Source organism: Colletotrichum higginsianum, chromosome 6 (assembly GCF_001672515.1).
Source record: "Colletotrichum higginsianum IMI 349063 chromosome 6, whole genome shotgun sequence".
Lineage (NCBI taxonomy): Eukaryota > Fungi > Ascomycota > Sordariomycetes > Glomerellales > Glomerellaceae > Colletotrichum > Colletotrichum higginsianum.
Genome location: NC_030959.1, coordinates 1772358 through 1788092, shown reverse-complemented (window position 1 = coordinate 1788092; position 15735 = coordinate 1772358). Strand labels below are relative to the sequence as shown.

General features: G+C 53.8%; 2 protein-coding genes across 2 annotated transcripts; both read right to left on the bottom strand.

Annotated features, from left to right (window-relative positions):
• Positions 1 to 7364: 7364 nt before the first annotated feature.
• CH63R_08946 (Peptide alpha-N-acetyltransferase Nat2) lies at positions 7365 to 8250 on the bottom strand (the record flags this gene model as incomplete). Its single annotated transcript, XM_018303920.1, has 3 exons — positions 7365 to 7510; positions 7595 to 7789; positions 7845 to 8250. 3 exons carry the CDS (start codon positions 8248 to 8250, stop codon positions 7365 to 7367), a joined length of 747 nt encoding a protein of 248 aa, XP_018155943.1.
• A 3689-nt stretch (positions 8251 to 11939) lies between these two features.
• On the bottom strand, positions 11940 to 12466 carry CH63R_08945 (uncharacterized protein; the record flags this gene model as incomplete). Its single annotated transcript, XM_018303919.1, has 2 exons — positions 11940 to 12265; positions 12322 to 12466. 2 exons carry the CDS (start codon positions 12464 to 12466, stop codon positions 11940 to 11942), a joined length of 471 nt encoding a protein of 156 aa, XP_018155942.1.
• Between the last annotated feature and the right edge of the window lie 3269 nt (positions 12467 to 15735).

The window sequence follows — 15735 nt, the reverse complement described above, 5'->3', positions numbered from 1 at the left end:
AACAAGCAGCAAAGCCGCATTTTAGTCACCGTAGCTGGGAAGAAAAGGTCTAGAAGCATGCTCCTGAGCATTACACGGCCAGTCCTGGCTGAGTGGGTGGGCAGAAAGGAATAGGGGGCAGAAACGGGCTGCGGACGCACCCATTGATTGACCAGCTCGGTCTAGGTGAGCGAGCCATTTGAGCAGAAAGCAGAATAACTGCCCAGTGGCTGCAAGAGCGAGGACGGATGCTGCCATGAGTCTCCTGGGTGTCTCTCATTCTCTTTAGCCTCTTGTCCGGGGCGGCGGGCATGCAGACAGAATACAGAGAGCCGAGAGGCCTAACGCTATCAGACAGATGCAAACACAAACGGGAGGGTTACAAGGTAGCAGCAGTTGTGGCTAAGTGGCTAAACCTTTATGGCCCTTGCTCGCAGTAGGGGAACTGCTGGTGAGTCGGCAGCCACTCACCTGCTCGGCGACTGAAATCGGGTGCGTGTGTACAGGTAATTGACTACAGTCCAAGTGAGGAACGACTGACGGGAGAGACTGAGAGAGACCGAAGACGAAGGGGGAGAGACAGAGAAAGAGTTAGAGGCCAGAGACGTGGCAGTCATACTCGTGTTCCGGGAACCAATCAGAAAGAGGCTTGATTCAATGCAGTGTCACTGGCATCCTTGGAATGGTCAGGGCAGGCAAAAGGCGGGTCCGGGAAAAATGGTCCAATTTCGTCCCAGGAACCCCCTCCCCCCATTTCCCAGGCAGGTATTAGGATCGGTACCTAGCTAGGTGTCCGAACTTCTTACCCACATGTCCTTAGTCATGCTCGTCTCGCGCGGCCCCCGCCCCGGGGGGGCTTACAAGTTTACGGTAGGCGGATAGACATCTCTCGACTGCATATTACTATGTACATACGATATGGCCATGGTTTCTGTCATCCTTCACTCCTGTCTTGTCCTAGAGCTCAGCTTACCAGGGCAACCAGTACGGTACGTACAACACCGCGGAGACAATTCCAGTGTCTCTGATTCGATACCGCCATGGCTGCATGCTGTCTACATACCTCCCGTTGTTGGAATGACGCTGGTCGGTTGATTGTGACTCGCTCCTATGGCTTGTTGCTGTAACCTTATTCTGAGCCCTGTCATTCGCAACCCACTAACCACCGGAATGGGGGCATTCGCGCTCAGCCCACCGCTCTCCTCAGCTCTACTGTGTCTTCGGCTCTGCTTTTGGCTTTGACCTTGGCCAAGGTTGACGAGTGAGCGGGTGGCACAGAAGAGGAGAGGGGGGCGATCGTGGTGTCCTAGGGATGTTAGAAGGTGACACTTGAAAAGAAAACGGAAAAAACAACAAAACTCTACGCCCGGTTCATCGTCTCATCCACGGAGCTTGCTGTCCAGCTAAACAACTAACCTCAAGGCTATTCATCCTGTGCCAATGCAATAACCATTGCACCCTAAAGCATGTACTGCAGTGCTGCGCAAACTGGAAGACGTATGGGGTATCCGGGGGCTGAAGACAATTGAGCCACTGGGCGGCCGCCCTCCTAGCCCCAGCCCCCTCCTTCACCTCGCGCCTTTCTCGCGTCTTCACCCCCATGCGGCGACGCCCATCGTCTCATGGACCAGTAGGTTACCTCCTGTGGCTTTCGACTCAGGAAAACGTTCTTTGCGCTAAATAGGGTCCACGGACTCGCAAGGGGCAAGCTCGACAATCAACCCAGCTGCTGGAAACCCAAAAACCTCTCTGTTTCTCTCCTTCTCTCGACATCGCATCCGTTGAGTATCTACCACGCCTGCTCCTCCATTGCTACCCTAGGTCCCGCGACATACGTAAGTGCGTATGTCCAAGAGCCTAAAGTGCGGATACCCTTACCAGGATCCAACCTGGAGCCTGTCTCGTCACGACATGCACCCTCTTAACAGAGATAATACATTGCATACCGATTTCGTCCACCAAGCACGCACTTGTGTGCACCCCGGCCCGGATCCTTCAAACGCCCACCCTGCGTGTTATCAGTCCACCACCACCACGAGTCTCGGACTCGATGAAGCTGTGCACCCCTCTGCTCGCTCCGTATCCGTGTCTTACCTAACAATTGGCAAGCCGACGACCTACTAGGAATTGTATCCCTTCAACCGCGTACGGAAACTGTTTCATTGCCTATGTCCGGTGGGTGACCAGACAGGTATCAGATGCCAGACAGCGAAAGAGGAAACGTTTACAAAAGGAGAAAGGGATCTGCCGCGACCCGTCCAATATCCCTGGCCTATGACACTATAAGGTGTCGACCACTAGAGGTTGGGGGCCATACGCGACGCAGTCAATCAGTCAATCAAGATTGCCAGCCGGGGGAGTCATTGTCGCTGCAGTTGCTAGCACGGATATTAATGTATATGAATACACACACACACATGGATGCCTATCTCAACCGCGACGGAGTTGCGATCCGTTTTGGCCACGTCTTGCAGCAGCATTCATGTGTACCAGTAAACTAGCCACAAAAGACAACCCCTTCCAGCTCCGAGTCCCCTGAATCTGTCGGACCAGGACACCCGTCCTGCGTAGTATAATGTACGTTCTGTGATGGTGACCTTCTAATTCTCCATTGTGTCATATTATCCGCTCAACCTATCCGTATTGATCAACTCTCCACGGTCATTGTCGGAAGCCAGGTCAATCGCTCCCTCCCCAGTTCCCCTTCAATAGCTTCCCCCGGTCCCTTGCCAGTTCTTGTGCATCCCAGGGCATGCCCTGACAGCTCTCTCATTCAGTCATTCTCATTCAGTCTCTCTGCTGCCTCGCCTGACACCAATATCTCTCGAGTTACGCTGGCAGCAGGGGACTCAGGGAGCAACGCCGCAAGGAATGTGGAAATTTGCTGTCTGCATGGACAGCGAGGTGCCTTGTTTTACCGTAAACTCTATCTTTCCGAGTTGCTGGGAGGTAGCGAGCCGACTTCCGACCCGGGATTGACGAGTCGCGGCGGGACGGAGGAGACACTGGATTGGGGGGGGAGGGAGGGGTCTCGAGGGAGTGGCCCTACGTGGGGAGTATTTTTCGAACATACGACGGCTGAAGAGCCAAGCTTCCATCCCTCCCCCTCGCCCCCCCTTCGACATTCCCGTCGTTGCCCCCAGCGTCTTCCTCAGCTGCGTGGTGGAGGCGACGTCGTCATTTCACGCTCCTGACAACCACCTCGGACTTTTCTCTCAGCGCACCTCGTTTTCGTGGCTGTGTCAGTTCCCTTCGCCTCCCAACCGCGTTGTCACCACATCCCGAAATTCAACACTCTGATCTCAAGGACATGCTCCCGATTAGGACAACACTCCGCCGCTGAATGGCTGGATGGGGGTTTTCTCGTCGTCGAGAGTCAGACGAGGCCCTGCCATGACACAAACTCTCTTTTGATTGTCCTTCTCCAAACAACTCGTTGTCACCAGCCTGTTACCCAGTTTTAACACACCTCGGCTCCTCTGACTGCTGCGCCTGAATGTGTCGACCTGGCCAAACTAACTTGCCAGCCGGGGGGGGGGCTCAGTACGGATACACTAAACAACTGCCATACTTGCATTCGGCTTTTGACCGAGGCCAGCCCCATGAGTGCGATCATCCAGCGCCTCACCCACCAAAGCCGGGCTGACCCTTCATCATCCATCTGTGGCGTAACATTGAGGGACACAGTAGCAAGGAACCCTGAGATTGCGAGATTCCGTTTTGAACTTTGCGTGAGCTAGCTACCCTTTGTTCCGTGCCAACCTACTCGCCCATAGTACAAAACTATGCCGGGCCACCTCATTACCGCCACCAACCATTCTTTGCATACCATACCTGCCTGCACTACGTTCAAAATAGAGAGCGAAAGCCTTTGTATCTGTCGTGTCATTGGATCATTATGTCGAAATGGGATTTCTTGGGTCGGTCGCCTCTTTTGGCAGTTGCCCATGTTCCAGCCTTGCCTTTGCGCGGACCCTGAAGATGGCCTGGGACTGCCGTATCCGTACTTCTCTCTCTTTGCTATGAAACCTCGGGCGCGTGCGTGACTCTTCATCGCCAGGAAAATGACCTTGACTCTTACGTGAGATAACTAGCTCGCTCGTAACCCGGAGTTGTGAGATCGACAGAGAGTTGTCTCCAGTCTCCCCTGTCCTGCGATGGGCCGTTTTTTGGCCCCCGTCTCAAGCGCCTCTCGAAATCAAAAACATGGTGGACGAACAACCCGAATCATCCCCGCTGTGGAGTTCTGCCATTGTAGGCGTGCGTGGGCTTTCGACTGGTTGAACGCGCCCAGGGCATGGGAGTTGGACAGCGGCGGAGAGCAATCAGAAAGACGTCTTGGCTTCCCTACGAAACCTCGAAACCATTACCACACTTAGTCGACATCTCCGTTCCTTAGCCTGGTACGGCAGCGAGTGGTGCCACCACACCCGGACCGCGGTGGCAGGATTGATACCGCTGCGCTCTAGTACGTAACAGCGTTAGCCTGCCTGAACCCCCTTCTGAACCCCTTCCCTCCCCGGGGCAGCTCTCGATCTCTGATCTAGCCGACAACTCGAGCCCCGCATAGTGCCACGAGCCCGTTTGTTCAGATGGCCGACGACTAACAGGTTTTCACGACGACGACGACGATGATGATGATGATGACCAGCCCGTTAAGTCTAAAGATGGACTCTAGCCAAGCCGACTGGAAAGAATAGCTGAAAAACACAGGCAGTCGACGAAAGTTTCGAACCATTGGCGGTGGCGCCATGCGTGTGCGTGCGTACGTCCGTACAAATCACGTTATGTTTTGATTTGTTTTTATGTGGCTCTTCTTCTTTTCTTCTCATGATGCAACATCCTATTTCCGGACCAAGAGGCAACGGACATGACGGCTCCGACGCTACGGCCCCCCCACCCCCTTAACGGCAGATGCAAATCTCGCTATTAGTCAACGCCGGGGAACCGGCGGGATTGCGCTGACGACGGCACGGAAGGAGGGAAGGGGATGGACGCGGCCGAGGGAGGTCGTCGTGAAACAGGCTCGACAACTGAGCGTCGGTCGCTCACCACGGAGGTGTGTCCCGTTTGGGAAATAGTAGTCGGTCCGCTGAAAAGGTAAAACGGCATCCTGTCTTCCCTCACGGATCGGCCGCCTCTTCGTTCAGAGTTTGTTTCTGAACAACGGGTTTTCCGGACCGGCTGTGGAGTTCGGTCATCGTCTCCTCTGGCACGCCTGGCCACTTTGCCTCGTTTTGCAGACTTGCCTTGGAGCTCCACGCTTGCTGGGCACGGAACGGCACAGGCAAGGTGGGAAGGATGGGGTCATCAGATCAGGCGGAACTGGGAGGGGAGGGGAGGGGAGGGGGGGTGGTTCGTCAGTCAGAACTCGTGTGATGATGACCCGGCCGAAGGACCGGGTCGGTGTACTATCCGACACGACTCTGGGCCAACGGACGGTATGACGGTTGGGTCCCTGATACCTTTGGTCAATTCAGACGCCGAAGGGGAAGGGGTAGGGACCAAGTTCAGATCCCGAGGTTGCTAGGGGGGCCCCGGGTCCCGCGAAGGAAACAGAGTTTTGGTTCAAAACTTAGACAGCTTGTGTGGCTTCCACATGGTCGTCATTTTTGGAAACCCCATCTCACTCATCGCTGACAACGACAGACGACAAAAGTCAGAAAGAAGGGCTCTGCTCCGTGGAAAATCGGGGCGAGTCAGCGTTCGACGGTCCACCAGTTCCCACCAGTTCCCACCGATTGGACGTGCTGCCCTGGTCCCCATTCTAGAAGACCGAGAACTTTAAATTCTGGAGAAAAGACGGAGCCGGGCCTGGGTGATCATGCAGAGGCCTGACAGGCAGGCACAGAACCAACAGTGAGTGACACGGCAGATGTGAGGACTGGTGGATGCCTCTCGTTTGAGATAGAACGTCAGGTCCCGGTCCCGGCTGGCGGTGAACCAGGGAGTTGTGATCCAGCAACCCAGTGAGTGTGTGTGTGTGTGTGTGTGTGTGTGTGTTGGAGAGAATGATGATGAGACTTAACTCAACCATCGTGAAGTCACAAAGTGTACCGGCCAGCCAACTCTTGCTCCCGGGCCCGGGGTTCGGCTCCTGATGTGTGGAGTCTACGTTCGTTTGCTTACACCACCTCCGCAACATTGCTATCATCCGGACCCACGGGATTTCCGAGGGGCGAGGGGGGGTGAGGCGAGTCGTGGAGCGAGGAGAAATGCACACCATGGCATCATTCCGCACCTGGGCCTCCCCTCGCCATCGTAGAAATCTTCAAGGGCCTGGACGCCTCCATACAGACACTTCGGGAGATTGTGGGCGGGTCACCTCGTACGGGAGGCACATCGTGGCCACCTGCTGCTTCCTCATCCCGCGGCTAGCGTTCACTATTGGAGTATGGGTGTTGAAACCTCCGCCCCTGTATCGGCAACATTCCGATGCCCACTCCAGCCACCACCTTCCAATGCTTGGTGTGCCCACGGTGCGGCCATGCCGCGGTCATGCCATGATGCCAGAGAGCTGCGTCACCATTATCGATACGGCACTCAAAGCCGGCTGGGAATACCCTCGCGGAGTCGGTCCAACCTTGGCCATGACCCGACGCGGTCCGGACGTCCTGGTGGCCAAAACTTGTGTACCAAAGGTCCAACGAGAACAGGGAATCAGAGGGGGGGGGGTAAGAAGATAAATAAGAAATAGAGAGAGAAAGAAAAGAAGAAGAAAAAGGAGGGAAAAAAGGGCCCACCAGGGATCGAAGCCTAACTAGCAACCCTGGATTGAATCGAGCATATTTCTCGAAGTCCGGAAGAACATCTCTTTAGCGCAACTTGTTACATGCGCTTGGACGATGCATGCTTTGCCCCTCGCGTGCCAATCCGCACGCCAAGCATCTTCATTCGGCCTTGACTTTCTGGAATATGGCATTTGACAATGGGCGGCTGAGTGATTAAAAATAAAAAGGAAAAGGAAAAGAGTTTGGATGCTCCCAACCATCCGGGATTTACGGCTCCATGACCAAGCCTGGCCAAGTCTGCATTGCGAATAAAATTTTGAAAATAATAAAAAGAAATAAAACTTTGGTCCGTCTGTTGACCGCCGTGCCGCGCGCTCCGGTAGCATTTACACTGAAGCAAATCCTATCGAGCCAAGCCAAACTGTGTTATGTACGAAGGACAAATGTTCACATAGAGTTTGCGTATAGTGTTCATGACCGTCTTGGTCTATGGGTGAGTGGACCTTTACACGTCTATAAGCTGTCAATAAAAATACAGGACCGAGTCGTTCGCCAATCCCGACAGCAAGGCGAGCCCGGCCGGCATTTTAGGGGCTCCCGACCCCGTCGACCAGGTGGAGGCTGGGCAACGCGGTGAAGTCTCCGTATCGCGGCTCACTTACTCCGCCGTTTGCCGATCTGCCATCCCCAAGACCTAAGCACCTTGACAACCTTTGGTGTCACCGCTGCGGTCAGAGGCACTCTGAGGAAGATGAAACTTTTGTGGATTGCGTAGGCCAACGCCAGCTGAGTTCCCAGGCCTGCGACAAAGTCAGTTCTGGAGCTGTTACCCACCCCCCGGACCTGTGGTTGCTGTCATGTCTCAAGCAGCGGCATGTACTTACTGGCTTCTGCTTTGTTGCGCCGTTCGGCCTCCTCGACCCCCCAACCCGCCATTTCGACGGCCTCGCTGATATCATCGCTTCCCAGCTGCTCGGTTTCAGCCTTGCTCAGTGCAGCCCGGTATTCGGACCACCGGTTCTGGACCGAATCAGGGATCACTTTCTTGGCATTAGAGACGATCCAATGCTCAAGTCGTCCTGCCGCGCGTTTGTCAATACCAACTCGCCACAAACAGATGCGCGTGTCGCTTACCAATCCTGTCCGTGCCGACTATCCTGACAAGCAAGAAGCAAAACGGGAAGTCAAGAACGCTCAAGGCCAGGTATACGCCCACAGCCGACCAGCCATATTCCCTCGAAAGTTTCTTTAGCCTTTGACTCAGCGAAAGCGACTCCTGTGCCGTGGCGTCCTTTGCGTTTCTCTGCCGGGCGGAGAACCGAAATGTCCGGCGCGACGAGGAAAACATAGTTTCCAGACGAGAGGCAATCCAGTTCGAAGTGTAGGTTTGAGACCATCGCGACGTTCGCTGGCTTGCTGTCTTGAGCGCTCTCCTCGGCGCGGTAGGTTGCTTCTTCCACACTGCTTCCCATGCACTCTGCCTCGATGCCGGTATCGCTCGGCGGGGGATCGTAGCCAATTGGAAAGCCGGTCGCATCATGTTGATGTTTGAGAGAGTCAGGCCACCGGGTTCCAATAAAGAATGTGTTCCTCGAGTGAGTGGGCTGTCGGATCGAGTTGAGGATAGCAGAAAATGGCCGAGATGGGGACGCGCCGATTCCGATAAACCTTGGCTGGAGGTAGAGTTAGTGTTGGGAGCTTGTCACGACTTGCTGAGACCGAATCGCCGTAAACTCCGCGTGGATGGGCGACCTTCTCCGATACGCTTCCGGGGGGGGAGAGGCGCAGGCACAATTAGCCCAAAGGTTCGCAGAAAGGCTCCGTCGTATGATCAGAGCAAGTGATACTTTCGTGACGCTCCGCTATGGTAGCCAAATCGCGAATCGTTCCTTTGGCCGTGGGTTCGGAGGAAAAATCTGACGAAAATGGAGCTCTGCCGGTGTATTGCCCAGCTGCAATGGCGTCGGCAGCCGGCAGACGCGGAACATTGAGCGGAACATGCCGCCAGTGCGTCAGAGTCCCTTCTGTCCAGTCACGTGTTCAAAATCGGAACAGACTAGTCCCGGCCTCCGACTCCATCTCCGATTTCCGGAAGTCGGCCCGGTGAACAGATAGAGACACGTACGTACCGCACCAGCTGCCATGGGAGCTGGAAAACCTTACTCTCACTTCAGTCCGCGCGGTAACTGCTTACCGCGTATCCGTATACGTAACACATCTGAGGATCGGCCAAATCTACCGCCGCCCACATACATAACCCTCTCGCACAGACTGGTCCGTTCTTTACACTTGCTGCAGGCTGAAGTCACCAGCGGCGATACGGAAAGTCATGATTAAAAGTTGTGTGTTTGCAACCTACTTTACCAGTCTTGGCGCAAGCGCCGCGCTTTGTTGTCTTCGCACTGGCTCGTGTGAGTCTCGTCCTAGGTCAGGAATCAAGATTCAATGGATTTGGTAGGCAGATTTCAAGGCGTCTGAGAGCCAACATCCTTCGTCTTGAAAAAGGTTCACGTACGTGTTTTCTCCCTCAAGATCTCGCCGGTGCCCCACGATCCACTCCGGGCTGGGGGTTGTGACGAAAGGACCCGGGGTGTAAGTGTGTACGAAGCAGGGGCTCCCACATCGCAAGCTCCCTGATGGCTCAAGCTTCGTGACATGTTGGAGTATCAACAGGCCCGGCTGCACCACTCTCCGTCCAAAGCTTCTCAGTAATCCTCGGCTCTCTTGCGTAAGATGGCATTCACTGCGCAGCCTGTCTTGCCTGGCTGGTAGTAGCGATGCGGTCGCCGATGGAATCATCCATGGATGACAATTACTTCCTTTGGAAAGCAAGCAAGCACCAGGCATCTCCACGCAAACTTTATACGGACATTGGTCAAGAGCTGTCAACTTCCAAGTTTTAGGCCAAACTCTGGAGCGCGATCCGTGGGACTCGCTGAGAATACGACAGAGCCGAAAGAAAACCAAGGGGATTGCTTACGTAGTGGGACATGCTTGGGATAAATGGAATCAGGACGATCAGCATTGCCGATCCCGCCCTGGTATCTCCGTGGAGCTCAAACACAGACGGTCCAAACCGTGTCCCAGGTTCCAGCTCCTTTCTACCGAAGTCAGCTATGGGGGCCCGGCCGCTCGCCGTTCTGCGATTCCACCAACCGACGGCGCTTCCGTCCCCGATAGCCGGAATTCGGGCCCCAGAGGAATCTGGCCAGCCCGGGTTGCCGTGGTCGACCGTGGTCGAGCATACTGGCTCTAGAGGGTCTCTTATATCACCATGGCAAACTCTGAATATCGGTCGAAGCATCCAACGTTCATCATTGGCGTTTCAGCTCAGCCTTGTTGACCGCTACAAGTACGACCAAACTCTGCAGGCGGCAGGTGATCATGGTGATCACGTCTCTCAGTCCAGGATGGGTTAGTTGGAGGGCATCAATAGCGCAAACCTTCTCAAGGACCCTTCCTCATTCCCGACCAGGGCCTAGCGAAGTACTGGCGATAGGCCGTGCAGGGGCCGACAAGCAGCAAGGGGGGGAAGCCTGATGAGGACAAGGTTTTGAGATGCAAAGTAGTGTAGTACAAGCGCTTACTTGTAAGTTATGACCAGGGATGCAAAACTCAAAATGCTGCCAGGCCCCGCCGAGCTGAAAGGTTAGGACGCTCTCGTGATTCCACATTACTCACAGCTTTGCTTTTCAGGGCCTTCGCCGCCAGGCGAGTATTTTTGCCGTTAGTTGGAAATCGCGAAAGACCACGCCGTATGCAAAGTTGGTCTTGGCAAAACCCGAGCTCCTCCGAACCGGTTGGTGCAACTCGGGTCCGGGTCGCAGTGGATGAGCATCTGGGTCCCTGATGCAATGCCACCCACATACCCCCACTACGGATAATTTTCTTGGCGGCAACCCGGATCGGGGACATGTGTGTGGACGAGGGGTGAACATAGAACTGTTCAGTGTGTGGGGGAAGGGGGGGGGTGCTGTCGGAGCATGTGGTTGAAATCTGTGGGTGAGTGTGTGCAACTGTGCGCCCCTGGATGAGTGACTTGCAGGTTGCTGAGTGCTGAAGGCTGATGATGACACAGGCACAGATCTCGATAGTTCGGATGGTTTATATTTGTAAGGCTTTGTCACCACCGTGGTTTTTCCGCGTGTGGCGGCTGTCGCGGGAGTCAGGTCAACGGCACTCCCCCCCCCTCGCCCCCTCACAAAAGCATTCGGACCTTTCTTGCCCTCTCTGTGTCTGAAGGCCTCCGGGAGCGGGTTGTCGCCATTGCCGAGACCGTCTGGAAGTCTAAACTATGAGGACGGCAATGCCTAGCAAACTGTCAAGAGTGTGTTGCGATTCATTGTACCAATCGGTCCTAGTTTAGCATTTCCTTTCGTCCATTTCGATCTGTGCAATATTCACCGGTCGGTCCACTTGGCGGCGGGTATCGTGCATCGTATTCGATACTTTGAGGGAATGTACGGATACAGTACACGCAGCTCCCCCGCTGTTCTAGATCCATGATTCCACATGGCTGCAAGTTTGCCTGCCGGACGTGGACGGTGTCTTCTCCCAAGACTGATAGTGGCTAGAATCGACCCTGGTTAGAACCCCCTGAGCAAGAGGAGGCCCCGCTAAATGATGGTGAGAGATGGCAACCCGGCAATCATTGACATAAGTTGCGGCGTATTGGGCGTCTCTCTCGAGTCAAGCAGCGAGCTCTAAATGGGTCCCACTGTCAAGCGCCCAGCAGCTCATTCCGTTGGCGTGGGCTGGTTTATACCGCGTAAATTACTAATGCCTGGTGGAAACTATGTAGGACCCTTCCCAGCCGTTTATTACGCGACAAGAAACGGACTACCTGTACGGATGCTGGGCTTTCGTCTGGATCAGCAACCGCGCCCCCGTCCGACAGAGAGCGTCCGACAGGGGCGGGCCCGTCAGGCGATGGCCGAAGCAATCCCGAGTCGCGCTCCTCAAGGGCTGACTCGCTTCTTGGGGCGTCCCAATATGGCAAGCTTCTAGAAGCGCGGCAAGTGATGTTTCAGATACGTATTGCTGACAAAGGCTGAGAAGGGCTTTGCTCTGCTCGGGGTGGATTTGGGGGGGGGGGGGGGTTGAACTGGGTTGCGCAAGAGGCGTCCTCTCCTGTTTTCGGCTTTAGACTCTGGAAGGAATTACCCCAATCGTGAAATGCCCCGAATCCAAAATGCCATCGTCGTGACATCTGACCGGACGAGTTTTGTTTCACGTCATCCGGAAATCCTGCCCAAAATTGGCAGCAGGAAGAATCGCAAGTCTCTCGCTGTCCACGATTTCGTCGGTGGCTGCGTGCGGACCGGGCGGCAAGATTCCCGGGATCGACCCCCACAGGGTCTCGATTCTGCGGTGTGGTGTTGACTGAGATGGTGTGTCCGGCCGTTGCTCACCCGTGCTTCCACGTGTAACAACAGAGGTAGCCGTATCCTGACTGACGTATGCAGGGTGGCAGGTAGGGTCATGGTAGGTATTCACGTTGGTCCTCATGACACATCTCGAGAGTGACTTGCCGGTACGTGACACCCTCTGCGAACCTAAAATTGCGGTTCAGGTAGAATCGGTATCGGGCATTGACCGCACCGAGCCTTACACGTGTAGGGTCCCTCGGTTTCAATGAGCCCTGCTCCTGGTCGCTTCATCGAACAAGCTTTCGAGTTAATCAAATCAGTCGCCTGTCCGTTCAAGTCGCCCTTTTCCTCACGGCAATGCCAAGACTTTTCATCGTCGAATGTCATTAATATGGGAAGCCATGTCGTTGCCTCGTATTACAATGGAACTCTCTGAGCATCTCAGCCCCTCCAAGAAAGTTACAGCACACAGAAAATTGGCTGCGTAGATAACGACTTCCAGTGTAACATAACGACCGGGCCGGGCGTCTGCGATCGCATTGCCTCTTTCGGGCATGCATGTCATACTTGGCTCGCAGTCGTCCCTCCTGGCCGTGATGTGGGGGCGCGTTGTTCTCCCTTTCTCATCTTTTTTTGCTCTTCGCCTTTACCGGAGCACCTGCTGCGAGAGGCGAGGCCCCCGTGGAACCTTCGAGCTTCTGGACGGGATCCGTTGTCCAATGTTTGCCAGCCGGAACAGATTTCGTGGAAACCGGAGCGGGATTGCGTGCAGCTGCCAAAAGGTTAAATCCAAGTTGTGGTGTGTAGTCAAACACGGATTGGTGCGTGTGTGTGCGTGTCAAACATCGTCATGTGTCATCCAGGATCAAACCCCGGAAAGCATCTTTTTCAAAACCCGAAACTAGGTTACATTGCTATGGTGGGAGCTCAGAGTTTCCTCAAACCAGGCAGATTCTGCTGCGCCACGGAGACAGAGAGTGTGTGTGCGTGTGTGTGTGACAGCTAGAAAGCCTGCTGCTTCTTAGGTGCGGGTGACATGGCACCCCAGAACTTTGGATGCACGCTCAATGCCATCAAGATTTTATGTATTGCAAATTCTTAGACTTTTCTCCCAAACCTAGTAAAGCCGTTGATTTTCCGTTGGTTTCTGGTCACGCCTCTCATTCCATATGCCGATCTAGTTCGTTCTACTAGGAAACAGTTGTAAGACATTAGGCAGAGTCAGCAGAATGCTATACCATAATTACCCTTGCAATATTCACTCTACAGAGCTGACCCATGGTGATTGCGACTAATCAGAAATTATCCAGTCAGTCGAACCTTGACGGAAGATGGGATATGCCTTTGTGCGCTCTGTACAGATTGTGGGAACTAGCAGCCGGTGGTACATTAACTCACCCCTCGACTCAAGATGCAATAAGCCACGTCTTTCTATCATAGCTTTACTACACGGTCTCAATTTCAGACGGGGTCGTTCGAGCGACGGAGTGCGCGAAAGACTCGCAGTGAAAACTATGGAAGCAACCGACTGCACCAACATCACACCATAATGATGTTTTTACCCACTGTGACAAGAAGCTCGTCACAGATGGGGAAGTTGGCGGAACGGGGGATACCCGGTTTTGGCACGGCTCGAGAACCTGATGGAGGGGCTTCGAGAACTTCGGAAAGCGTGTCGTGGAAGCTTTCATCGGATACGGGACAGCTGACCAAATACTGGACCTGAGTCGGTGGCTGACAATATCCCTGCAGCCTGTGGCAGAACACCAAACTGCCCAGAGCCTGCGTCATGGTTCTTCCGAGGATAAAGACGATTTGGTAAGACTGGGCAAGTTCTGTCGACTCTTTGCAAGGACCACTCGGTTCCTAACCCTTAGTCAGATCCTTTGCGGTTGACACGTCGGTGATCTGTGCAGGTGGGTGCAACCCAGAACGCACAATTTAAGGTTGAAGATAACCCCACGCATCTACATGAGCAGATCCACTTGGAAACAGTGAGTTACGACTCAAGAGATCTGCTTGCATGTAATAATGGTATCAATATGACGTTATGTTGGACTGTTACGTGAAAGATCTTCTCTTGAACTGACGTAGTTGGTCCCAGTTGTCTCTGGAGACAACGGGGTGCAGTGACGTAGTTTAGGCTGGTTGGCTATGGAGACAACTCGAGTTGCCGTTCTCAAAACGATGCTGATCTCTGAGTGCAGAAGTAGTTGCAAGCGCAGTTGCGTCTCGCTGGAAAGTCCTTCTTAAATAACATCACTGCCACTCAACGGGTCAACAAATATGATGGCGCTTAGCCCTACCTTGTCGTAAACCGGGCGCTGAATCGTTGTTATTAGACACACCCGTCTTTCCGAGTCGGGTGAACGTTAGACATGAACTCATATAGACACATCTTTCCGCCGGAGGGGACACCGGTGTAACAAGCTTTGACTACGGTTGTGCCATACTAATTAATTTCGGGTTTCCCATGGGCTGGAGAGAGGGTAGACCCAGCCTTTTAATGCCTGGAATTCGAAACCGGATATTGCGGACCCAGCAGCATGACCCAGAGCAAACTCTGAACATCGTAAGTAAGACGTTGACCTCTAGGCATGAGTGCGATGCGCTTGGCATTTACAAAATCTTTCATCACGCATTTTGCTTGGAATCCAAGCCGCAGCTTTTGGAAGGAGGCATGCGCGTTTAGGGAAGACTTTGAATACGGTGTAAATTTTGCTTACAGAAGGGCCGGCCTAGACCAATTTTGGTGGGAAATACTCACTTGGTTTTGTCCATGACACCCTTCGGATGGCAGAGTCAAATCATCCATCGGCTTGCGGCTTGTTTGGGCAGCCATTGTCCAGTCTTGTGTGTTGACGAGGGCCCATCGATTCTCGAGTGATTGGAGCTCAGCTCGAGGTACTCGGCCTTTCGGAGGGAGTGTTGTGGAAACATTTGGCTTGTTTACGGGCTGAGGCCGACCCATGGACGACAACCCTCAGGACAAGTTATCAAGACTGCAAATACAGCTTTGACTTGAATATGTGACATGAACCGGCGAAACCTACAATAACATTGCAGGCTCAGGCAAGACCTTTCTCGTTAACGAAACGCGCATGTGCAATATTGATGATCAGCGATGATACATTCACAGTGACTAAGAATTAGATATCTTAACATCAAGAACCGCATTGATACTGAATTGAATGATTATGGCAGCATATCTAGTCAGACTCATTGGGCATTCGCGTGACCTGTCGGGATCGTGAAAGGATCCGATGAAGTCTTGGCCAAGAGATGAGTTCTGACATAGGTAACAACAGGAACTGCCGCATGGTCTAGACTGATACTCATCCATATGCTTCGAGGTTTTACATTTGAAGTACTAAAGACTGATATTGGGAGAAACATTAGATTCGAATGGCATTGATTCGTCTCTATCGTAAGGTTCTGAAAGCCAGTCTTCACTTCCCAATGCCTGCTGCCCCTCAGGCGTGGTCATGATCCCCCTGACTCCAGCCGGCTCTCAGACACAAGTTGATTCTCGCACAAGGCGTCATTCTCGGCTCCAACGAGTTAAATTTGAAAACATTATCATTGAGAGCGACTTGACCGATTCATCGGTCTCTGGAGTGGATGAGGCGGCGGGCACTTGCTGGACTGGGTTCGTT